Genomic DNA, 27,568 nt, shown 5'->3' on the forward strand with positions numbered 1-27,568 from the left:
ACTAAAATTGTTTTTATGTCCCAAATGACTCGAGTATAGTACCTATGTCCCAAATGACTCGAGTATAGTACCTATGTCCCAAATGACTCGAGTATAGTACCTATGTCCCAAATGACTCGAGTATAGTACCTATGTCCCAAATGACTCGAGTATAGTACTTATGTCCCAAATGACTCGAGTATAGTACCATACTCAGGAAGACATTTTAAATATGTACAGATGAAATAGGGCAACCTGTACAACAAAGTTGACTGTAATAATTTCAAAAACCTTAAACATACATGTACACTATGCAAGAGCTAAATCTACCTATTGCAAGTCTTAGACATTAATTAACTTATCCAGACCAAAATCGACTCTCGATGTCATCGCTAGCCTGCGATATTTACTGGATTAGGATCTGATCTGCTGTTCTACGCTCATTCATGATTAAATCAATAAATTCTCGGTTCATAATAGATCAATTTGACTGAAATTTTCAGCATATTCCCTTTAAATTATCTAGTTTGTAACTATTATACTGAGAACTGCCAGCTCTTTATCTAATCTCCAATAATGTTTCTTTAATTAATTTAATTTCTCTCTTGATTGGATGCCCTCCTGAAATGGATGCCTGAATCCATTGCCCGCTTTGCCCCTATCTCTGCACTGCACGGTACGGCAACCATTGAAATAAACATGGTAAATAATGTCATTAAATTTCATCTCTATTAGTCTCGTACATATAATTTAAGTCTAATAGTGGACTTATCAATCCAGATATACACAAAGGAAATTATGATAGAACATTTTGAAGGTTTGACCATTGACCACCTGTGGCTGGAAGAATGACCATTGTCCCTCATAATCAAGGTAGAAGTTGTCTTGACGTGTTTATTCAGGCATATCCGAGGGTCATTCTCCTGGTTGACCTCTTGTTTCCCCTGTTAGTGGACATTCCATATTACATGTCTGGTCAACATGTGTTTCCTGTTGCACTATATCCAATGTTCACTGGTTTTACTGTAAAACTATTAAATAATTTAGATCTGAAAAATGTCTGCAAGCAAGCTCATCAAACCAATGAATGCTTAAAGATGCATTATGTAAGATTTAGATAAAGGGCTGGCCGTTCTTACTATTCTAGTTCAAAAATTGATATTGAAAATTGAATATCGAAAATTTCAGTCAAGTTACTTTATTCTAGGCGAAGCTACTGCCTACTCTTATATCGAATTTCACCTGCCAAGGGATCTTTTACGTGCATGCAAATGTGTAGACAGGACCTCATTTTTTATGTCTCATCCAAATGACTATACATGTATTTTGTCCCCGTCTTCATTAGCCCAGGTTAGGAGCAGAACAGTAGCACGTTAAACCCCATTTCATTTCATTTCATGTATTTTGTCCCTTGCCAGGCAATCTGTCCTGCACCACTGACAAGGGGGAACCACGCGGGAAAATTCTGATGTACTTTTTTCGCAAATGCAGAAATCAAACATGGAAACTCCAGGTTAGCTAGCCAATGTCTTACCCACTGAACCACAGTGACTCTCTTATTGTTGTCCAACCTCGTGGGTTTTCTCTGGGTCCACCGGTTTCCTCCCACTGCTAAAGACCCCTATGAGCAAGCGAATTATTGAAATAAAATTGAACCATGTGTTAGTTCCAAAATGACCTAGTTTGTGTTGAGTGGACGTTAAACCCCATTTCTCTCTCTCTCCCCCCCCCCCCCCTTATTGTTGTATAAATGATTGAGTAAGAGATATTGATCTTGAGCTTTTAGAACATATTGTTCGGTCTTGTTCTCGTGAACTGAAATCGTCTCAAATCAAAGTATTGATTTTATTAGCCACGGAGAATTAGATACATATTGTAGTTGCTGTAAGTGTTCCTTGCAGAATAAAAATAATAGTGGAACTTCTTTATTGAACAGTATTACAGCTCAAATTAATAGGGTTCCATCTTGATTTAACACTATTTCAGCTCAAATTAAAAGTGATGGACCATCTTTAGTTAACACTGTTTCAGCTCAAATTAAAAGTGATAGGAAGCCTTATTTAATACTATCTTAAAACTATTTCAGCTAAAATTTAGTTATGTGCTTTGTTGCCACCAAGTCTTGGAAAAAGGCAGTCTGGTGTTGGTCAATTTATCAGTGACAGATTTGCCTGTTTGTTGATACGGGTATGGTTAATACTTGGCCAGCAGTGCAAGGCTAAATATGCCAGATACGAGTTCAATAGTGCCTGATATTTTTTCGGGTACAACTAGAATCGTTATTTCCAGGCCTGTGAGGTGGGGAGTATCTTTAGTTAACACTGTTTCAGCTAAACTTAAAACTAACATACATATTTAAGAAATGGTAACCGTCTCCAAGGTCAAGTTTATTTGATCTAAAATTGAATCGAAACATTTTCACAGATCACTCAAGTAACACGCCAGGCTGACCTACATGATTGAATTTCACTAATTTGTCACTGTCTTTACTTTGACGATTTTGAATTTAGAGATCCAATTTAAATCTTTTAAACCTTGCAAGCCTTTGCAAACAAAAGTGTACTTTGAGCATCTTCATTGGTCCGTTTATCTTGTTTGGTTTTAAAAAGATATAAATACCTGCTCTTTAAACTCACTTCTCGAATGTCACTTAAAATAAACAAAGTTTAGTTTAGTCAAATCCCTATTCAGGTTGCCACGAATTTCCTCAATTGAAAAGAGTTACCTGGGGTCCAGGATTCCTTAAATTGAGCCCCGAAAGTGTCACTGGAAGTACACATACGTTGATGAGACTAAACTGTTAGATATCTGATTTAATTTATTGACTTATTCCTTAACTTGTTAAAGAATGTTTGGTTGCTTTGTTTTGGTATTGAGTCAAATTATTGTGATACAAGCTTTGAACCTGACGGATGAATTAGTAACCCGACAATCATGAGCAGACGCCATTAGAGTTATTTGCTCTTGGTGTTTAGCATGTGCTCTGGTGACGATTGTCCCTCTTGTCCAGTTGCTTGTCAACATCTTGTGTCAATAGTGATATCCTGTGACTTTTTAACGCCTTTTGCCTCAAGTTTTTCCAGGTTACAAAGTTTATTAAGCAGTTGCGAAATGACCTTTGATCGTGAGAAAGGCCAGGTGATATAACAATGCTCAGTTGTCGCTGACATATTGTTTTATGGCAAAATTCTCATAAATTGTTTTAAGACCCTTGAAAGTGTCATAAACCTTTATTGAATGATTTCCAATAGCACGAACTTGATGTCAATTATTGGTAACTCTCGCATTTGTCCAAGTACATTAAATGTGACATTTAATGCATATTTCTGCGCTCATCTTCATTTGCCTGGAAGGGAAATTATGTGGCAAAAACATTAATCATAACTAATATGATATCCACATTTATTAATAATTTTTTTTTACGTTTCTTAATGTTGAGTGAGTGTTGAGTATGGATGGTCGTGTGCATGTACCGGTACGTGTAACCCGTAGTACATTATCACGAGTTGATCAGTGTTTACGCTATAGATAGATTGATTTATTTATCTAAACACCCCATAAGAGGCAGCATACAAATATCCACAAAAAATTTTAAAAAGAAAAAAGCATGAACATCATTTATGACAGGCTAATAATTAAAATTAAAAACAAAAAACAACATATAGCATGCAACTGTTTACAGTTTATAAAGATAGACTGCCAGGCAACGTAACATACCCCCACAGCAGCTATGTCGTCCTGGCAGTCAACAAGAGTTGTCGCATATTTCTTTGTTTGTCGGTAATGAAGCATTTAAAATACACTTAAATCTGACAAGTGCAACAACCCATCAAGTAACAAATGGCAAATCAGTAGAATTTGGCTTCGAGTTTTGCCCCATTGTATTGTTTAGCTTACAGAGCCAAAATACTAGATTATTAAAAATATTTTTCAAAAGGTTGTTGTAAGTGTTTAGTATGGATGATCAAGTGCAAGTCTTCATCAAAATTCGATATACTACATCAATCAGACCAAATGCAGGGAGCAGTTATTGTAAATCAATAGAGTAATCATTGTCTTCACCTCATAGTATCAACTAGTAGTTTTACAACCATTCATGTCAACTTGGTGAAAGTAATTACAAGTTAATTATGTCCATCTTGTCTCCATCTTGACCATTAACTAAAGCAGATGTCAGCTTTATTGTCTAGAATAGTTTATTTGTTGACTTCAAATTACTGTTAATATATAAGGTGTTCAGCTGTGGTGAGAGAAAATAAATTGGTATTACATCAATTATCTCAGGAGTTGAAGGACACTGATATACATGTGCTGAGAGAAAAATCATTAGAATTTCTTTAAATATTATCCCCGCCCCGAATTAAGTTACGAAGGGATACTCGAATACCTTGAGGCTTTGCCTGTCCTTCGGTCCTTGTTTTGTTTTGTTTCCAGAGCATATCTCATAAACCATTTATTTATAAAATTCTGTACACACATCAACATATTTTAGAAATTTCTCCAAGTTAATAATTTTTGTTTCCTTGCCAAGAAATTTGACTTGGTATGCATTCATGCAATGCCAATGGTGCTAGATGTTATGTGATGTATCATAGGGTCTGTCATTGAGTCAACTGCCGTGGTTTCGATTCCCCAGTTGTACGTGACAAGGAGTAGGGTCATCTGTCCAACCTCATGGGTTTTCTCCGGGTCCTCCGGTTTCCTCCCACTGCTAAAGACTCCTACGCGCAAGCGAATTATTGAAATAAAATTGAACCATGTGTTAGTCCTGAAATGACCTAGTTTGTGTCAAGTGGACATTAAACCCCATTTCTCTCTAACTGCGCTGTCAGTGCCTTATTTTACTCGGATTGAATCCAAGCCAAGTCGGGAGATTATATATTGTTGATATTTTGGTCTTGTTCTCTTAATTAAAAATTAAATAGTATAATAAATTTAAGTACCTTTTAGCTACATGTAGTATTAATCTGTGATCAATTAGATATTAGCTGAAAAATGTGAATGACGATCAATGGCTTTGAATTTATGCATCTAGTTAATGGATGCTATTAGAAGTTGTATCCTGTCATTGTTTTATTGTATTTCAAGCTGATGTTCTATTTCTGTATTTAATGTGAGGAACATGAAAGAGCAGGAATCATGGTGAATTTAATATATTACCATTTCCTCATATATTAGCACATTAACCAGGGTGCAGCGTTCATCTAAACCCTTCTTGTTGCTGTAACATACAATACAAAGGTCAGCTGCAGGGTCACATTTAAATTTTTGACACCCTAAAAAGAGACTTGAAAGGGATGTGTTATAAATTGCCAAGCTTCTACTCCATGGGGATACATTGTGTTTAAATGTGTTTTCATTGTTATGACCATGACCAACCGGTTCAAACTTGATGGTTTTAATCAGCCCTTAGTTCCTCGGGTCATCTACAGACCACACAGGTCAAAATAATAAAAATATTGAGGCCCCTGTGTATGTTATTCTATCAAATGGTTCAAGTCCATAGTTTACACCAAACCTACTTCAACATGCCACCACAATACAGATAATAATATAATTAGTAATAACAAAATATTGAGGCCCCCTGTCCATGTTATTCTTTCAAATGGTTCAAGTCCAGATTTTACATCAAACCTACTTCAACATGCCATCACAATACAGATAGGCCTAATCATATAATTAGTAATAACAAAATATCAGTACTAATAAAATACAATAACAATTTATATTGTTATTAATAACAAAGTCCACATGGTTATTATGTAATTGTTATAACTGCTGGAGGTTGGAGGTTAAACACATCCTTTTTGTTTTTAATGGAGGAAATTTAAATTAGCTTAATTGTTATTTTGTGTTCTGTATTGGAGATCTCATGTATTTTTTTGTGCAGCACCTAAGAGCTCAGTGATGGATAAATGTTCATAATAATGCATGTAATGATCATATTGCATGTAATGGTAATAATAATGATTTCTAGTCTGTTGTGATACTTGACACAAACCATTTTCTATCATAATAAAAATGTCGAGAAATCTATAGAGACGTCTGGCTTCTCAAGCGGATGAATTGTTTTATTCTATTTACATATGTAGCACAACTGAACGCACTAAGCCAAACAGGTCATTCACATATATACAGAGCAGTTTCATTAATTAATAAATCATTCTAAAGTGATACTCAAACATGGAGAGAACAAAAGATAATATTCAAAGAAATTTATTCTGAAGGAGTCCCCCAGCTCATCAGAAATATTGCTGTCTCTCTTTCATCTCTCTATGGAGACCATTATTCATAACTTGTGTACTTAGTAAATCCACTACATTAATTCGTAGTAGTATTTCTTGTGGATTTGTAACCTTGGTTTCGCCACAAGGATCAAAAAATCCTTTATTCCCGGACCGACTCGACATGTAGAATTATTTAACCAGCTTTCAACTGATGGTGGATTTGTAACGTGGGTTTTGCCAAAAGATCCTTTATTCTCAGACCGACTTCACATGGAGAATTATTTAACCAGCTTTCAACTGATAGTGGTTCATGAAGATAAGAGATTTAGAAAACCTAATTTTCTTCCCAACCCATTGTTATAATCATATGAATAGATGTATTTTTTAAATCTAGTGGACAGGCTTAAACTAATATTGACTTTGATGTTCATTCATGCATCTCTAGTAAGTTTTTAAACATTGTCCCGGTGAGTGAGACAACACGCTGGGCCAGTTTGCTATAAAATGAAACTACATGCTACAATGAACAACCGGCAGGACTAGCTCTCCATCTATTATATAGGTGTAGACAACCTATCATTAATGTTTTCGTGAAGGACTTGTAAATGTTCGGGGCTATTTAGCATGCTGTCTTTGTTGTCTTTTAGTAGTTTGTTGATGTACCAAAAGTGAATTAAGACTCGTATTCTAATATTTTGACACTTATAGCCTCTTCTGTCTGTCTACAGAATATTGTTGGAATTTTTGTGGTGTTAATAGTTATAACTGACAAAAAAAAACCCATAAAATTTATGCCACCTGCTGGTTACAGACAAACATATACAATTTATAGAATTACAATTTTGTCTCATAGTTTTAGTATATAGCCAAAATTTTTGAGCTGTTACACATAACCAAGTGGTAAAACATGCACGCTTTAGATCATAAGGTCTGTCATTGAATCAGGTGGCATGGTTTTGATCCCAAGCTTATATTTGATTAGGTGTTACCTATAAGTTATAACCTAGTGGGTTTTCTCTGGCTTCAGCGCACTGTTAAAGCCCCCTTGTTCAAGTGAATTATTGGAAAAAACATGTACGTACCCTATGTTACTCCCTGAATTGAGTGATCATAAGGCCTGTCATTGAGTCAATTGGCGTAGTTTCAATTCCACACTCGCATACCACACTTCTATGCGACAAGGAGTATGGCTGCCTGCCCAACCCCATGGGTTTTCTCTGGGTCGTCCAGTTTCCACCCTTGGTTAAAATGACCAAGTTTGTGTTAAAATGACCAAGCTTGTGTCGTGGATGTTAAACCTCTCTCTTTCTCTCTCTCTCTCTCTCTCTCTGTAAGGAGGTGGTTGGGTGGTGAATGATTAGCACTTAGCACAGTTAGCAGGTGCGAGCTGTATCATAAGATCTGTCATTGAGCCAAGTGGCACGGTTTTAGATTCCTCGGTTGTATATGACAAGGATTAGGGTCGTCTGTCCAACTTCGTGGGGTTTTCTCCGGATCATCCGGTTTCTTCCCACTGCTAAAGACCCCTATGCGAGTTATTGAAATAAAATTGTACCATGTTTTGGTCCCAACATGACCTAGTTTGTGTTGAGTAGACCTTAAACCCCATTTCTCTCTCTCTCTCTCCAGGTCCTCCGGTTTCTTCCCACTGTTAAAGACTGTTACGCGCAAGCGAATTATTGAAATAAAATTGAACCATGTGTTGGTCCCGAAATGACCTAGTTTGTGTTGAGTGAATGTTAAACCACATTCTCTCTCTCTCTCTTCCTTGTAGAAGTTATAAATATGCAGAACTGTAGGTTATATTGCTGCTATAAATATTGCATTAAACACAAAGTAAACTACACTCTCTTTCTCTCTCTCTCTCTCTCTCTCTCTGTAAACATGAACAGAATAGGTATTTTATGAAGTGTTAATACCTACTCCTCATTATTTGATAATATCAGTTAATATTACATGAATCATATATAGACCAAGTTAACAGACCGACCAACTTGAAACCTTTCAATAATTTAGAATGATGTCGTAAATCTTATAGTTGACTTGAAACAAGATCGTCCACACAGACCATAAACGGATCGTAAACCAGGATTGCTTTATCAATACTAAATCATGTTTCATGTCTCCCTCCTATAAATCACACTCTTGGGAATTAATAAGACAAATTTTGCTGCCGTTAAAAGTATTTTGAAATGGAGAGAATACAGTATGTTTCATTTTGAATTAAAATAAATAATCCGTATATATTGAGATTCGCTTTATTTTATTATCTTAGCCCAAGTTTGTTAATGAAATGGGGTTTAATGTCTTAAGGTTAATAAAGATGTCATGCAGTCTGCCATGAGAGCAATTTTGCCCAGGCAGTGACATTATAGACTACTCTTACACATGTATTTTGATTGACAACTGTCAGAGAATTTTTAATAGGTTACCATTGATATCCAATCTGAACCACTGGACACATTTCCTTTCCAGACTCTGCATCTTGACCCCTGACCCAACCTACCACTACATCCAGTCAGATCTTAATGTACTTGTCGGAGAGCTTGACAATGACTGGTGGTTAGTCGTTCGGGTGGGACAAAAAATGGAGCTCCCATGTATACATTGGCATGCACTTAAAAGATCCTGTGGCAGTTGGAATTTGATATAAGAGTAGGCTGCAGCGCTGATACCTTGAATATATGCAGTTTAAAAGTAAACAAAAACTGAAAGTAGTTTATTAATCTCAATATTTAGGAGAGCGATTTAGCTAATTTGCAGGAGTCTTTAATGACTCCTTCGAAGGAAATCCGACGTGCGTCGAGAGGAGCAGAAGCAAAAGCTCCCCTTAAACATGAAGAACTGGGTTAGTGCCATTCACATTTCACATTTTATTGAATGCAAGTATATAATTAAAAAAATTTATTAAATGTGGGTTAAATTATGTACTGTAGTGGTTTAAACAAGCCCTATTATTTTGATGACTGTCAACCCTCCCTCATTTAGATCTTATTAGATATTTACATTCTTTAAGTAAAGTCAGGTTGTACATCAAACAGAAAACCCATTCAGTTTAACTTAGTAGTCAGTGATCATAAAGAATTTCATTAAAGAGAGAAAATTGAACTGTCTTCCCAATGACTCAATTTAGACTTTGCCTTGGGCATGTACGTAAATCTAATGTGTGTATGTAATGTATTTATCGTAAATTTATAAACAGGCCTTAGGCTTATTACAACTGTCATTTGACAGCCTATCATTTGACAACCGATTAACAAAGACTAAACATCAGACATCATTTAATAAATATATTATCAATTATCCTGTCATTTTCAAATGCCATTTTTGAATTTTAGAAAAATACAAATACATATTGACAAATAGACTAACTGAGGAGCAGTATGGGCAAGCTGCTGGCTGTGGTAGTATCATCCAGGGTTTAATGACCTTATAAAATGGCTGGCGATGGGAACTTAAAGTAGTTAAGTCTCTAACTCAATATCATCCAAAATCTTCGACAATGAAAACACAAATTATTTGTCAATTTAAATCAACAATGATGTTGTGATCTTACCGGGAAAAGATGGGCTTCTGATATCCAATATTTAAGACAAAATAAAAAAATTACCATTGGTACTCGAATCGTGTACCATAATGCGTTTCAGGCCCATTTTTAACAAGGGACTTGAAGAACGAGGCTAGACGGTGACGCATAATTCTTACCTGGAGAGCATACGCAATACATGCTATGTAGACTAGAATAACCAGACGCTAGAGATTTACTTTAGATTGAGATTTCAGGCGTATTTCGCCGAACATAACAGATTTGAAATGAGAGTAAAGACGGAAATAATTGAATGTAAATCAGTTTATATACATTCATATTACAGTATTATATGCGTTGTGACCCATTTGTGTCAATTTCTAGGTCCCAAATATTAGCGATTTAGCTCCTTTAAATTAATTATTATTCAGTTCTTAATTGTATTAGCTAAGTTATAGGCAAGGTTCTATGGTAGTGTACATGTATGTGGAAGTTTATTAGAAACATTAAAGATCGAAGCTGTTGAAATCTTCATGTTCTCTATAATTACAATATTTTTAAAGATTGATTTATTTCTAAATCACCCCCTAGTCCATTATCCCCCATCTTGACTAATTATAAGGTATAAAGGAGTGATTACAAGATACTGTGATTTATTATTTGATTATCAACCAATTCTATATACTCCATCAAATTGATTTATTTTGCTTGAGAAGCTGACCTGTATGGTGTCCAGTACCACTAGAACCTGACCCCTGTATGAGTTTGAATAGTGTCTGGTACAGATTGAACTAAAGCCTTTCTTTAATATAGTATCTCCACATACCCCAGTTGACCTTCCTGATAAGGACTTTCACTGACCATTCAACTCTTGATAAGCAGATTATCTTGAGCTCTTGAGTATTTGTAGTATCTGGACAACCAACTCTATTCATTGAAATCTTGAATGACCAGATGAAAGGGGTGGAATATGGACAATCCAGTACAATAGTTGTTGAAGAGTTAATGAGATTATTAGTAGTAATTTGCTGGGGATATGTAAACATTAATACCACTTTATTTATATTCATACATATACATGTGTAGAGCGTGTTATATTCATGTTTTAAAGACCACTTCACCATGTTATTAATTGCATGTCTGATTCATTCTAAATATAGAACAATATTGATATTTGATGAATCTGGAATGAGTACTTTCAGAAACTTGCACTTAAATGTCTGTGCTACATTTGCATATATATCAAATATCAAATTTTGTACAGCTTCATGCTAAAATGTACTCAGATTGATTATTTAAAATTTAATTAAAACAAGATCCAAATAATCTCTCGACAAGAGGCCCATCAAAAGATTGTAGTGAAAATTACACTTTTGATCATTCCATGATGTCAAATGTTGTGAAAATTTAATGCATCATATCTTTGTAAATTCTTAATGGAATCAGATCATTTTTGGATTGAATCCTGAATCTCTTAAATGATGTTCAAAGACTTTGATTTGGGACCAAAAGTAAATGGATCATCTGCCTATTCCACTCTTTCCAATTTTACAGTTTTCATTTAGACATCAAGGTTGTTGAATACCACATCATATCTTTGTAAGTACTGAATGGAATTGAAGCAATTTTGGACTGATATTCCTTTCACACTATTGTAGTTTAAAGGGATTTCTCAATCCATCAAATATGGTTCAGAGACTTTGATATTGGACCAAAAGAAATTCCTGTGTAAAAATGCCATACATGTATGTTTGGTGCAGTATTGTCCGGTTGGTGCCGACTGCCCAGAAACTCTATTTTATTCATACCAAAAGTAAACTGACTGTCTATTCCACTCATTCCAAGTTTTTTGGGGGGGTGGGGGTGGATGGCTGAATGGTTAGCATGTGCGCGCTGTATCATAAAGTCTGTCATTGAGTCAACTGGCATGGTTTCGAATCCCCTGTTGTACATAAGGAGTAGGGTCGCCTGTCCAACCTCGTGGGTTTTCTCTGGGTCCTCCGGCTTCCTCCCACTGCTAAAGACCCCTATGCGCAAGCGAATTATTGAAATAAACTTAAACCATATGTTAGTCCTGAAATGACCTAGTTTGTGTTTTTTTTTCTCTCTCTCTCTCTCTCTCTCTCTCTCTCTCTCTCTCTCTCTCTCTCTCTAAGTTTATAGTTTTCTGTTGCACATCAAGGTTGTTGAATAACACGATCTATGTTGAATATCTCTTGACACGCAATATCTGATTATTAGAATAGATTTAGCGTATTTTATTTCCTTCGATATACGATACAAGATTAATACTAACTGTAACACTGGGACTTGAAGGGACTATTAAAATCGTAGTCGACTGTTGACTTAGACTTAACCTAAATAAGAAGACAAGCTTATATTTACACAACCGTAGATAATTCTCGTACACAAGTCACAAGTTTTAAATCAACTCTTGTTAGATCATGTCTTGCATTTACCTGCCAAAATATTTCTTTACAATAGAAATTCGATCCAGCATAACATGCAGTCTTTCTGTAAATTAAAACGGCCATGTTCTGTTTAAAGAAATTACTCGTGTTTAACTCACACAAACAGTTATCTTGTACCTACAAATATAGAAACACATTCTTCTTCAGATTTCATATTGAGACTACACGACTAACAAGACCTTTAACATGATCAGTTAATTCCCTGTATCTTATTTTTATCATGAACGTAGAAAATATTGAATAGATATTTGAACGCATGTATAAATACTCAACATATTGTGTTCGTGTAATCCATTACATCTGCTGAAATAAAAAAAAAGAGATATTGGAATTATTGCTGTGAGCAGGAATATTCCATTCAGGACTCAGGGGTTGGATGGCCGAATGGTTAGCACGTGCGCACTGTATTATAAGGTCTGTCATTGAGTCAACTGGTCTTGGTTTCAATTCCCCGGTTGTGCGTGACAAGAAATAGGGTCGCCTGTCCAACCTCGTGGGTTTTTTCTTGGTCCTCCGGTTTACACCCACTGCTAAAGACCCCTACGCGTAGGCGAATTATTGAAATAAAATTGAACTGTATGTTAGTCCTGAAATGACCTAGTTTGTGTTGAGTGGATGTTAAACTCTCTCTCTCTCTCTCTCTCCATTTAGGACTAAATGACATTACTAAACATGCCCAATGTACAATCAAATAATAGATGAATGATACTAAAAACCTTTGTAAAAGATATTGAAAAATTCTTGAAATAATACCCCTTACAATAGTTGAAAGCAAAGATACTGAAAAAAACATGTAATCATACACACAGGTGACATCAAACCTTCCAAACCACTTTATACATGTATCAACAAATCAACGAGATATTTGCACTTGAAAATCTAAAGTACACAGTAATCCATCATTTATTCTGCATTGAGGAAAAATTTCAAGTGAGCCAGAGATTGGTGTCTCCATGACTTCGGCACTCAAAATCAGCTCTTTGAAATTAATCTAAAATATTTTGAAAAATTGTCTTACAAGAGAATTACAAGTATGCAGCCAGGTCTACTCGATAAGAGTCATAATCAAACGTGAAAATAAGGTATCGTTAACAGATATTATCAGACACATATTCAGGCTTTGTCAGGTGACTATCAAATTCCCTTGAAGCCAATAAAAATTGTCTTCCTTAGCCTGGTTGATGCAGAAAAGTAAGACATTAGACAAAATTTATTTCAATTCTTAAAGATACATTATGGGAGATTAGATAAATTTCTGTCAAATTGCTCCACTCTGAACCAAGATATTATCTTTTGAGTTTTAAACCTAGCCTCGATCTTCATTACCGGTACTAAAGTCAGTACGATAAAAAAACATAGTCAGCATTATCCAATTTTGAATTTTATCATCAATGAGTGTTCAGCAACAGATCAGATTCATATCCAGTGAAAATCCGACACTAGAGATGACATTGAGAGTTGACTATGGTTTGGATGAGTTAAAATAAATGTCTAATTAATAGTTTATATAACATTTCAGGCCTAAAGAAAGACCTGCAATAAGCAGATTTAGCTCTTGTATAATGTATGTTTAATATTTTTGTTTATTATATTTTTCAGATGGTAAGAACACCGTAAGAGCAACATGTCGTCTGTACGTAAGACTGATAACACGTGACATGTTACTGAACAGTGTCACCATACGATTAGATAAGATGACACAAACAGCCTTCCTGTCTCCGCTCTTCAGATTCTTCACTGATGCTCTGGCCACCATCTTAAAGACCGAGAAAGACAACATCTTTATAATCAATGTACAGGACGATACAGATGTCACGGCTCAGATATTAAACGTGACAGTGTCGGTCAGACAGACGGTTAAGATGATACAAGGTTCAAGTGTGGATGTTTTTTATTCGTCATCGTATTTGCAGGAACATATCTACCTACAGCGAGTTCCATTGGCTAATTTATCGACTTTACAGGTATGTATTTTAAAGTCTCATTGCATCAATTTAGCGCCATGAATATCAGTCCAAAATGGTTCAATTCCATTCAATATTTTCAAAGATATGTTACATTGAAATTTAATCGATTTATGCTACTCGCTATATATGCTATAAGCCTGCCCGGACAGCGGCACTATGGCCTACTTTTATATTGAATTCCAACTGCCAAGTGATCTTTTATCTTTTACATGTACGCCAATGTGTACACGGTACCTCATTTTTTTTTGTTCCATCCGAACGACTAGAGAGCTGTCCTTGTCAGGCACTTCGTCCTGCACATTTGTAGTACATATTTACATAGTTATCTGTTAAATAGTACATACTTGTTTGGATTAAGCAGTGAGAATTCTTATTTTTTTATCGAAAAATACAAATGACACATCATTACTCTATTGTCAGTGTTTTTTTGCATTGACCCATGTTTTGTTTTTTTGCATTGACCCATGTTTTAATTTTTTTGGAATGACCTACGTTTCATTTTTTTGCAATGACACATGTTTCACCTCGGTGTAAGTTTGTAATAAATGTGATTCTTCATATCTTGAAACAAATGCCATTAATTTGTCTTCTATAAAAAATGAAACAGGGTTTAGTTATTTTGAGACAAACATATTGTAATTTTCACGGATGGTCGAATGGTTAACTTGTGCATGTTGAATCCTAAGGTCTGTCATTGAGTCAAGTGGCATGGTTTCGATTCACTGCTTTTATGTGACAAGGAGTATTAATAAAATAAAATTGACCCCTATGATAGTCCCGAAATGATGTCGTGTGGATGTTAAACCCGCTCTGTTTTTTATGTGTATGCCACAGATGGACATCCAAAATTTGAATGTCTAAATTGAATATTAGTCTGATTGTGGTTTAATTCCATTCAGTATAGTTACTTTATAGCATGGTTTAACTGTGGAGAATTTAATATTTTCAAAGAAATGACACAAATTACAATTGTAAATGAACTAATGATTTATTTCTAATGAACTAATGATTTATTTCTATCACCAGGTTTTACCGTTTGATGATAATCTGTGTATGATGGAACCATGTACTGACTTTGAGGATTGTAAATCAACATTAGTATTTGGGAGTGCTCCCCCCTTTATCATGTCAGACACCATGTTATTCCGACCAATCCATCCTGAAAATGGCTACAGATGTGTATGTCCCCAAGGTTTTATAGGTAAGCAGTACAGCAGTACAATTTACAGGCCTGGAAATAACGGTTTTAGATGTACCTAACAAAATGTCAGGCACTAATGAAATAGTACCTGACATTTTCAACTTAGTGCTGGACATGTATTAATAATATCAATAAAAAAGACAAATCAGTGCCGAACAAAATGACAGGCACCAGAGATATTGTGCCTGACAAAGCCTTAATCTGTGCCTGACATTGTCTGTGACACATGCCTTATTTCCAGGCTTGAATTTACTAATCAAATTTGGGTTCTTTGCCACAAAAAAAGCTTTTGTTGAGTAAATTTGGGTTGGTTGTCACACAAAAAGCTTCAGTTGAACAAATCTGGGTTGGTTGTCACACAATTGCCAATGAAGAAAAAAGTTGAAACTGGCAGACAATACTAAAACTGTTGATCACTATGTGCAAATTACTCTACAGTAGAGAACCAAAAATGTTTATTTCTACCAAGTTTGCTAGCAAATAAACATTTTAATTTCTACATCTAATGTAGAGAACAAAAACTTTTATGCATAATGTATATACTTTTTAATCTCAACCCAATTTGCAAGCAAATAAACTCTTTAATTCTACCCTGTGGCAAATAAACTTTTAATTCTATCCTATAGCCAAGAAACATTTTAATTTCTACTTTGTGGCAAACAAACGTTTTAATCTTTACCCTGTAGCAAATAAAAATTCTATTCTTAATTTGAATAATTTTGAGAATATACTAAACAGTCGTCTGTTAGATGGATAGAGGGAGCTGTCGACAAAGTGTATAATTTGGGTAAAATGTCATTAAAACCTACTCAATTTGTTATTGAAACCTAAGATACTGATATTAATTTTTGCGAATATGATATTCCGATCAGTCAGACTGATCTGACACCAAAGATAGATGAGCAGTTCTTGACTGCCATTTTGAAAATGAATATTTTTCTGAAATTTGAAAAAAGAAATGAAGAATTGATGTATTATTATGTTTTAGGAATGAATGCGACAATTTTTTGCGATACTGAAGTAGATCTGTGTTATTCACATCCTTGTTTAAATGACGGAGAGTGTTTTCAGGAAGAAAATGGCTATACCTGTATCTGTAAAAATAACTTTGAAGGTTTGTATTTCTTATTAGTATTTACTGTTTTGTTTTGAAACCTGACCATAGCTAAACCATACAGGGTCGAATTGCTGCTTGCATTCTTTTCTCCTTCTCTTGTGGTTCCAACCTCGTGGGTTTTCTCCGGGTCCTCCGGTTTCCTCCCACTGCTAAAGACCCCTACGTGCATGTGAATTATTGAAATAAAAATTAAACCATATGTTAGTCCCGAAATGACCTAGTTTGTGTCGAGTGGACGTTAAACCCCATTCTATCTGTCTCTCTCTCTCTCTCTCTCTCTCTCTTTCTTCTCTTGTGGAAAGTTCATTTGCAACCAGAATCGACTGTTCATAGCTCCAGCTTGACGAAGCTCGTTTGAAACCACAGGGTTGCTCTAGACTTGAGTCGAACTTGTTAACCCACACCCTAATCAGGTATCTCCAAATAGCACCAATCAGCAAATAGATTTTCTTCAAATTTTGATCCCTGATTTATTTGTTAACATTTATGTTCTTTTTTTTTTTACAGGTAAAAATTGTGAGGTCAACACGACAGCTAAATTCGATGTTTTAAGTTGTCCTAATGATATGTGTCAATCCCCGTCATATTGTATTCCTTTAATACAAGGTGGTTTCCGTTGTCAAGGATGTCCTGAAGATGAGAATTACGATAAATTTTGTCGACTTCGTACCCGTAGTTTTTCTAGAGGATCATCCCTAACCTTTCCTTCACTAAGAAAACGACACAGATTTGTGGTAGAACTCAGGTAAGTGATGGATCATTTTTTTTGTTTTTTTGTTTTGTTTTGTTCTTTATAAATTTGATTTGGTTCTTTTGTCAATCTAATTAAAACACACATCCTATTTCGTTTCATTTTTTATAGTTTTTTTTTCTCTGTACTACACTAAGTTCTGGAAGAGTTGTTATATAACCTGCGTTCTGGATAGCTTGAGAGATTAGCCAATGAAACCCTCTGTTACAGCGACTTCTTAGCGTACGATGCACGGAAATGTGGGTAAACCACTAAAAACGTCAATGCTGATTGATTAATCAATGCTCGTGCGACCCCCTGACGTGAACTTTCACTACAACTGGTCAGATCTTCATGTAGTATAGGCCATCGAAAGTATAAAAAAATGAACGAAACAAAATATAGATCTGTATTTTAATCAGATTGTTCTTTTGTGTACCTTCGGCGGTAGCCTCAACTCCATATATAGCTGACCATTTTATGAGGAAGGTCATAAAGTTTTTCACCTGAAAAAAGAAAAAAATCATTTAAAGAGAATTTTGATATGGATCCGTAGCTTAGAAATTTCTAGTGAAATTACAGTACAACCAGATATTTCCTCAATCCTGCTGTATTATAGAAAATTCTCAAACAAGATTTAAGGTCGTATTGTGTTTATCACATGGTATCAAATTACTTAGGAATCAGGATATTGATCCAATATCGTTTATGATTTTGATGAAGTTTTGTGGATTTTTTATGTAATGAATCGCATGTAATGGTAGTTGATTGATGTCATTAAACAATTGAACCAGTGTTGCAAGAGAGTTTAATCAACATAAACTAACCACAAAGTCAATTTACTTGATTAGACTAAATCATCATTATTGTAAGGGTATGATCATTTTATTTAAACATACATTATGCAAGAGCTAAATCTGCCCATTGCAGGTCTTTCTTTGGGCCTAAAATGTTATCTAAATTATTAATCGGACATTAGTAGCGTATGCCTGTCTCCATTAGCCCAGTCGGAGTATAACAATAGGATGTTAACCCCATTTCATTTCTAAAGGAATATTCGTCCAAAAATAGATACGTTCCATTCAGTATTTATAAAGTTATGGGTATTGCAAATTTTCTCAACATCTAGCATCCTTTCCGAAGCTGTAAGTTTTTGAATAAAACCTTTTGATGGGCCTATTTTTAATCTGATTGGATACAATATCTACTGTTGGGTGATATTTTGGATTTGTTTTCTTAAAGATACATTAGTTAAGTGTTTAATAAAGGGTTGGCCATTTCATTCCACACTGTATCCATTATAACCTATTATCAGTATTAACTTAAAGGCTCAATACCACTCTTGTTGTAACTGAATAATATGTCCCAATCTTTATTCTGGTCAACAAATTGTACTATTTTAGAATATTTCAATTAATTGATGATACAAATTTCATCTTAACACACCTTATTTAGAAATTTTGAAAAATTCAACAAAATGGTTTGAAACGTCTAACGTAAACCTTTTCAAATGAAACTTTGATTTAAAAATATTTTCGAACCCTCTGGACAAGTAAAATAGGATGTAATGGATAATTTACACAACAGGTAGGACACTTAAACATCTAGTACTTAGATAGAGATATTATTTATTTTCTGGAGCTTTCAAGCCAGCAAGAGTGTTATTGTCCCTTTAAAGATAAGTTAGTTAAGTGTTTGATAAAGGGTTGGCCATTCTTGCTATAATAATCCAAAAATAGATGATAAAAAAAGAAGATATTGAAAATTTCAGTCGAATTACTTTATTTTAAATGGAGTTGTCACTGTTGGAAGTTTGAACTAGGAATAGGCAACAACTGTGTCTGCACCGTCTACGAGAATTGCCGATCGTTTGATTGACAGACGATAACTCCACCCACATATTCTCGATATTAAGTAACATTCTTGATGGCAATAGTACCATCGCTTGGCCGGCCTTTCTTCACCTGTCTCCGGTACTGACGTCGGTGGCTAACGTTAGCTTGGTCAGCTGTTTATTGATTTAATTTTAAATGGACGACTGTTTAAATCCAAACTGTATCCAAGCCATCCATGGGTCTACAGAGTTGATTTGGAGCTTATAAAGATCTAATTAATAATTTCTATATCATCTGAAGCCTAAAGACTTGCAATAGGCAGATTTAGCTCTTGCATAATGCATGTTTAATTAAATGTTAAATAATTAGTTTGAATATATCTTGGCAAGAATTAAGCTGTGAAAAATGAGATATTGTGAGAAAAAAACAAGATCGTGATATGCGACTTTAGGCCAATAAAGGTTGCCATTGCTGCATATTGATAATATTTAACAAGTAATTGGAGAAATCTGAGAAGTATGGCATTCGACTAGTTTGCTTGAAGCATCGACCAATTGTGTAACATCTCAAGCTTCTGACTTAAATTAATTGTGGCCATTAATTTATTACTTGATATGTCTTTGATGATTTGATAATTAATTCAATGGATGAACTAAGATCAATTCATTCTTCCGATTATTGATTTTTTGCCAATCTTCATCCGACAAGAAAGAAAACCTACGAAGTTAAGTTGATGAAGATGAGAGAGGTTATTGTTTGAATTATAGTGGTTGCTGATTAATAATGAGGCCGAGTCGACCCTTGAGTGCTGGAGATTTCGTACTGGATGACTGCATGTTGATTTGCATGATTTTAGTTGGTGTTTGTGATATCATTGGGCCTTGAATGATAAAAATCCATAATTTCTTTTTTGATCTTTATAACTCATAGCTCCAAGATAGAATAATAACAATGCTTTATTGTTTAGCATTCTGCACTCGGACAACTAACTGCTTGGTGAATAGATCTCTGCCCTTAGACAAGGAGTAGGGTCGCCTGTCCAACCTCGTGGGTTTTCTCCGGGTTCTCCGGTTTTCTCCCACTGCCAAAGACCCCTATGTCCAAGAGAATTATTGAAATAAAATTGAACCATGTGTTAGTCCCGAAATGACCTAGTTCGTGTCCAGTGGAAGTTAAATCTGTCTCTCTCTCTCTGCCCTGAATGACCACCATATTAAAAAATGAGTACGTTATGCGAGTTCTACTCCCTTTTACATTGTTCATACACACAAAATATAAATTAAAATTTTCAATTTTAAAAAATGGAAGCAGAATAAAATTATACTTTTCAAAATTTTCAAAGTGTTCTTCGTGTTTTTTTTGACACCGTTCATAGACAACAAGTATAATTAACAATTTCAATTTTAAAAAATGCCCACGGAATAAATACTTTTCAAAATTCTCGAAGTATACTTAGTGTTTTTTTCGACTTTACATAATAAATTAACATTTTCAATTTTAAGAAACGGAAGTGGAATAAATACTTTTCAAAATTCCCGAAGTATACTTTGTGTTTTTTCGACTTTACATTATTTATACACATAAATTATAAATTAACATTTTCAATTTTAAGAAACGGAAGCAGAATAAAAAGCTTTCTAAAATTCTCGGTATACTTAGTGTTTTTTCGACTTAAATCGTCGATTAGAATGTCAGCCAACCAGCTTCATGTCTGTTCTAATTGCAGACAGACAGCGTAAGTTTAGTAGCAATTTTGAGAAGAAGATGGTAATTATTGCCAATCACTAAACAGACTCTTTTCCGTTTCTTTGATTGTTGAGTAACTCCTGTTAGAAGCCTTGTTGTGAGTCACAAAAGGAAAGATTATTACCCACTGGTCGTAAATCAATAGTAGAGTAGAAAATGTGCTAGTTATTTTATATTGTATTTATAAAAACACATATTTATTGATGAGTTCTGTTCGTTCACTAGCATGTCTATTGATTCTCGAAACACGATATTGTATCTTAAAAAACACATTGAATAGTGTGTATTTTAATGGCAGTTCTATAAGAAAACGGAAACTTTATACTAAATGTAATACAAATATCTTTTTTTCGTTTTTTATCACGTGCTAAGCGAAGTTAATGGACTCTGTCTCAGTATTGTTTCCGGAGCATATCACTGGAATGTCTCAGTATTGTTTCCGGAGCATATCACTGGAACAACTCTAGATATCTTTTTTACGGAGCTTTCCCACACCACAGCCTTTTGATAATTAGGTACTTTTCCGTTGAATAGTTTTTCTGTTTCCATGGCGAAAACTGACTTAGTTTTTAAGTGAAAATTTAGGTCATCTTAAACATCATTTTCTTCTTGTGGCGGAGTTGATTTTTTATATTTGGATGGAACCATTCTTAGATGCAAAAGTGAAAAGTGTGTTAAAATAAAAATGCAAATTAAGTTAATTTTGACTTGTTTTTCTTCTAATCCACTCGACCAAAACTAAAAGGATCTTTTGTCTGGGTTATTTTTATTCAAACTTTTTTCAAACGTTATTGCTTTCACACAGGTTGGGTGAGCGAGTGGAAACTTGTGTAAGCATATTTTGACATAAAACTACGAATGTGTCAACAGAATTTTGTTCATATCATAATATGCCCTTTTATTGTGTCTTTAAAAATGTTTGTCCCTTTGAATTAAAGGAGCTAAATCTGTAATATTGTTAGACCTAGAAATTGACACAAATTGTCTACAACGCATATAATAATGTAATATGAATATATATAAACTGATTTACATTCAATCCTTTCTGTTTTTGCTCTGATTTTAAATCTTTTATGTCTCAATTGAATGGCAATCTCTAGCGTCTGGTTATTCCCATCTACACCAATAGTATTTATTGCGCATGCTCTCCAGATTAAAATATGACATCACCGTTTGACACAACTTGTGGAATATATGTCTAGCCTCGTTCTTCGAGTCTTGTGTTAGAAATGACACTGAAACGTGTACCAATAGTAAAATGTTTATTTTGTCTTAAATATTGGATATCAGAATCCCATTTTTTCCTGGTAAGATCACAATATCAATGTTGATTTAAACTGGCGAATAATTGGATGATATTGAGTTAGAGCCTTAGCTACTTTAATGAAGGAAGAGTTATAGAAAGGTCTTATATTGTTTGCATTCATAACCTCAATAACCGACTTCCTAATCGATGTATTATTATGGCCCTCAGATGTTTTGTTCTAAAAGCTGCTTACTTAGCTCGCTCCTTATGTAACACGTTTGTTTCTAAATATAGATTTCTATGTTTTTTTCCAGTTTTGCTACACAAGAAAAGAATGGATTGTTGTTTTATAATGGCCGATTCAATGAGAAGCATGATTTTATATCACTGGAGATAGCTGATGGACAGGTTACGTTTTCCTTCTCACTGGGTGGCAGTATAACAAGTGTGTTTCCTTATGTAGAGGGAGGTGTTAGCAATGGCCAGTGGTGGAAAGTAAAAGTAGAATATTTAAATAGGGTAAGTTTTTCATATCCGTTGAAGGAATAACTGTGACTCAGGTTGGATCCTAGTGTTGGTTTCACCTTGACAGTGGGCCTGGCAAGGAACAGTATCTAGTCATTTGGATGGGCCAAAAAAACGAGGTCCTGTGTAGGATACTCTTCATTGAATTCGAACCATCGTGGCTTCTTTTACTTGCATGCCAATGTGTACATAGATGGGCCCTGTTTTTGTTCCATCAGAACAACTAAGAAATACTTGTCTTGTTAGCCCTGCGGGCACCACCTCTAATAACTGGGAACCAACCGTTTTTGTTATTAGTCCTACAGATGCTACCCGACAAGTTGGAACCATGCTTGTTATAACAGACGACTGAAATAACAAGAATCTTGACAGGTGTAAACAGCTGAAACGAATTTCGCAACTAATAAATATATTCCTTCTCACCATCAACTGAAAGATACACATTGCACCAAGACAAAGTGCATATTTTAGACATTGTTTAACAATTTTATTGGAAAATCTCAACATTAGGCCATATAAAATAATATTCGGTGCCGGTGCTTGGATAATCCCGGGTCACTTGAAATTTGAAAAAGGCAGCATGACCTGTTTTTATTTTTAGAAAATAAAAACAATCTATTTAATTACCGCACATAAATATTTTTCTACAGTCATAGGATGTAACTCTATAAAAATTTAAAAGAATACAAAAATGTTCCATAGGCTCATTTATCAAGTTGATCTGTTTCACAGAGGATTACGAAAGTCTTTTAATAACTCTGTAAAAGACGACTGCCTTCAACATGTGACGTCACATCACGCGGCATCAATCTTTGGCTCAATGGCGCGTGCATTGTTTACATAAGACTTTTAATACTGGTTTGGGCAGAATGCTGCCTTTTACTCATTTTAATACCCATTTAGACTTGAATTTAATTTGTCGGGGGGGATGGGGGGGGAGTGAATATTTGTGACTCATTAAGTCGCATCGATGTCATCCTTATCAGTGATTGTAGCGGCCAGGCAAATATTCACTGCTGATCAGTGTGTTATCAAGTATGCAACCCTGATAAATGTTACTGGATAATAATGCTTATAAACAACATGATGAGATAAATACGATATTTATAAGAAGTCATTTAGCCCAGTAGAGATCTTTTGGCAAAATAAAAACCTCCCTCTGAGAACCAGAATATTTTTTTGTATGGCCTTAGTTGAAATATTTCCTCATCATTTTATTATTACAGCAAGCAACGGTAACAGTAGGAGAGAATTGTGATACAGAGATCTCCGTCAGATATGGTCAGACTCTAGGAAATTATTCTTGTGCTGCTCGAGCTGTTCATATTTTACACGAAAAGTTAGTATTTATTTGATTATTCTTTAAACATACATTATGCAAGAGCTAAATCTGCCTATTGCAGGTCTGAAATGTTATCTTAATTATTAATTAGACATTAATTAACTGATCAAGGCCATAATCAACTCTTGATGGCATCAGATTTCTCCGATATTAAATAGATTAGAAAGGTTCAGCCATATTTTGATTTAATTTAAAAATGGAATAGTGAGACTTGGCTTTGAACAACCAGTACGGTGGTTGAAATTATTGCACAGGTCTTGTCAAACCTTCAAAGGCTAATATCTTTGCTCGCAATAGTGTAATTTGAATGAGATTTTTAAATTATTCATTTTACATTATCTATTTTCAAACTATACTAAGAATCTTACATAATGTATCTTTAAGAAGAAATTCAATAAGGTGACTGAAATTAAGCAAATGTTATATGATTTTTGATCAATTATTTAAAGATACATTCTAATACTTTATAAAACATTTCAGGCCTAAAGAAAGACCTGCAATAGGCAGATTTAGCTCTTGCATAATGCATGTTTAAATAGTCCTATAGACTGATATTTTTTTTGTATGAAAACGCCTACCAGAAGAGGCATACAGCATGAAATAATATACTGCATCATATTTATAGGAAAACTGAAAAAGAAGTAAAAAAATAAATAAAAAAAATAAAAATGTGTATGGTTACATTTAGCAAAAGCATGATATATAAAAGTGCATAACATCAATTTCTATTTTGGGCGAGAAGCTTGAACATGTCTACAAAGTAGGAAGGAATAGTAGGGGTAATTGTGATGATAGCAATTCCAACAACTTTTAGATCCCAGAGATTATTCAAAATTTGAATGCCTAAAGCAGTGGTTCTCAATTGTCTTTTGCCAAAGGCACACCTTGGAACACATGAAAAAATAGCGGCACACCTGGCTAAATATATATGAAAAATATTTTGGATTTTGCAAAATAAAGTCAGACGGCATACAACCGTAGACAGAGACTAGATAGAATGACTCAAACTAAATTGGGATCACGTTGTTTTTCGTATTTTCTTAGTGTGCCGTTCCAAAGTGTGTCGTCGCACACCGATTGAGAATCACTGGCCTAAAGTGTTCAAGTATTTATTGGAAATTATAATGTCTTTGGTACGTAAAGACTTTTGGTTTAACATAGTTAGATTATTTATTAATCTTGTTGTTTTTTTTGTTTTTTTTTTCTTTTTCTTTTAATTATCATTTAATCATTTTTCCAGATGTAAAAATCCAGTTGTGTTCTGTCACCGGTTTTTGGACTTAACGGGTCCACTGCAGATAGGTGGTTTGCCAGGATTACCAACTGCCTTTCAAGTTAAAAGTCGGAACTATGTTGGATGTATTGGGGATTTTTATATTGATAAAGTTTTACTGGATTTAAATACCTCTGTAGCTGACCTAGGAACAGAAAAAGGATGTCCTCCTAAAATAGAACAATGCAAATCCTCACCTTGTAAATTTGGAGGTAAATAGGAATTCTTTTTACACATAATCACCATATTTATTCTATCTCTATGTTGTAATATACAAGAAGTTTTGAAAAGAAATGAAATGGGGTTTAATGTCCTACTTTATACACCTTTCTGCACCAACTGGGCTAATGAAGACAGACATATGCCATGTAGTGTGCTGTGAAGGAAATTTTGCTTGTACAGCGTGCTACGGCCTACATTTATATCGTATTCCTACTGTCATGAGTTCTTTTACTTGCACTCCAATGTGTACACAGGACCTCGGTTTTTTGTATCATCCAACATACTAGACAGCTGTCCTTGTCAGGGCCGGGCCTCTCCGTCTTCACCGTCTTCATTAGCCCAGTATAAGAGCAGAACAGTAGGACGTTAAACCCCATTTCATTTCATTTCTCCGTCTTCATTAGCCCAGTCAGAGTATAACAATAGGACCTTAAACCCCATTTCATTTCATTTTTAGCAGGCCCTCCACCTTGTCAGTGGTGCGGAACAGATAGCCTTTAAAAGCTCATGTTATGAAAAGATACAGAAAACTTAACTTCCTTATTACTCCATTTAAGTTTCTGGTACTCTATTTCATCATGGTCTTGGGTTCCTTCCATGTGTTGGCCGAGAATGTTCCTCAGAACAGCATCTAGTTGTTCGGATGGTACGAAAAGCTGAGTCCTTTCTTACATGTTGGTGTGCATTCGAAATAAGAGTAGGATCATACCATTGGAATTCAATAGCAGATGGAAATGCTGCTGTTGAGGCAAATTTCCTTCATTGCACACGGCAAGGCACATGCCTGTCTTCATTAGACCAGTTGGTGCAAAAAAGTAGGTGATTTTAAGAAGCCCATTTCATCTTGTTGAACTTAATTTCTATTTTTAAGCCAATAATTATTGAAATTATGTTTTCAGGTACTTGTAAAGAAGGGTGGAATACTTTTATGTGTAATTGTCCAGAGAAAACTGGTGGCAAGGATTGTTCACAAGGTATCAACTTAATACTTTTATTTAAATTTCAAACAGATCATTTGTTTGCATATACTATATTATATCTCTACTACGGATGAAAACCCCCTTAAATGTTCAAGATGTATTAAGGATCCTGTGCATGGAATTCAGGTCTGTCCAATGTAGTTACTTTTTGTTTGCCTGAAGTGATCAGATTTAATGCAGTGAAATGTCACTCAATGACCACCTCAGTAATAAAATATATAAAATCTCTAACCTGGCATTCTAACTGAGTAGGAACACCAGTCAACTATATGTTATTATTGTGAATGAATGTTATTATTGTAAATGAATATTATTATTGTGAATGAATGTTATTGTAAATGAATGTTATTATTGTGAATGAATATTATTTTGAATGCATGTTATTATAAATGAATATTATTTTGAATGCATGTTATTATAAATGAATGTTATTATAATAAATGATTGTTATTATTTTGAATGATTGTAGTTGTAAATGAATGTTATTAATATTACAGTGATAGAATCGAGTAAAGAATTGGATGGTACAGGTTATCTCGAATACAGTAATTTAAATACTCCACCAGTTAACTTTCCCTGGTATAACAGTCTAGCTTTCAGAACACGATCGTATAACGGTACTCTTATGCAGATTATTCTCTCACAAGGTGAAGTGAGAATACAGGTAAGTTATAGACTTAAAACTTTTTTCTCTTTGTTCATTTATCCTTTTATTTTCAGTTTCTTTGGGTTTTTATATAGAGATATTTTATTCTCTATAAATGAATGGGAGATCGGGGAATTATGGAAGGGTATCGCTGGCAATGTTAAATGTAAAATGTAATGAGGGAAATGTAATCTGTAGATACATAAAAAAACAGCATTTTCCAATAAAACATTTGACATTTGACACATTGCATTTGACTTTGCCTTTAGAGGTATTTTGTCTTTAACATTACTGGTATTAGGACTTTGTACATTGTACGTTTTACACATAGTCAAAGGAAAAGACATTTTAGCAGAGCATTTAATATTGGCAGCGATACCCTTCCATGGGGAACAGGCAAAATGCCTATGTCAGCCCCCAATTTCCATTTCTTTGTCTGAAGCCTAAAATGATGTAACTGCATCATATCAGCTTGTATATAATTTGTGATTTGTTTCAGTTATTGGATGGCAATGTTATGTATCTATATGACGGT

At 34.6% G+C, this 27,568-nt stretch overlaps 1 protein-coding gene across 1 annotated transcript in view; it reads left to right on the forward strand.

The window, feature by feature from the left end:
* The window catches only part of LOC126828089 (protocadherin-like wing polarity protein stan), a 61,983-nt gene that overhangs the window by 26,109 nt on the left and 8,306 nt on the right, over nucleotides 1–27,568 (forward strand). The window contains exons 2-11 of the mRNA XM_056102231.1: nucleotides 13,803–14,167; nucleotides 15,197–15,371; nucleotides 16,360–16,485; nucleotides 16,996–17,233; nucleotides 22,360–22,564; nucleotides 23,797–23,909; nucleotides 25,153–25,397; nucleotides 26,307–26,381; nucleotides 26,885–27,051; nucleotides 27,533–27,552. Coding sequence (XP_055958206.1) covers nucleotides 13,803–14,167; nucleotides 15,197–15,371; nucleotides 16,360–16,485; nucleotides 16,996–17,233; nucleotides 22,360–22,564; nucleotides 23,797–23,909; nucleotides 25,153–25,397; nucleotides 26,307–26,381; nucleotides 26,885–27,051; nucleotides 27,533–27,552 — 1,729 coding nt within the window. The remainder of the gene's footprint in view (nucleotides 1–13,802; nucleotides 14,168–15,196; nucleotides 15,372–16,359; nucleotides 16,486–16,995; nucleotides 17,234–22,359; nucleotides 22,565–23,796; nucleotides 23,910–25,152; nucleotides 25,398–26,306; nucleotides 26,382–26,884; nucleotides 27,052–27,532; nucleotides 27,553–27,568) is intronic.

The sequence above is a fragment of the Patella vulgata genome, chromosome 7 (assembly GCF_932274485.2).
Source record: "Patella vulgata chromosome 7, xgPatVulg1.2, whole genome shotgun sequence".
Lineage (NCBI taxonomy): Eukaryota > Metazoa > Mollusca > Gastropoda > Patellidae > Patella > Patella vulgata.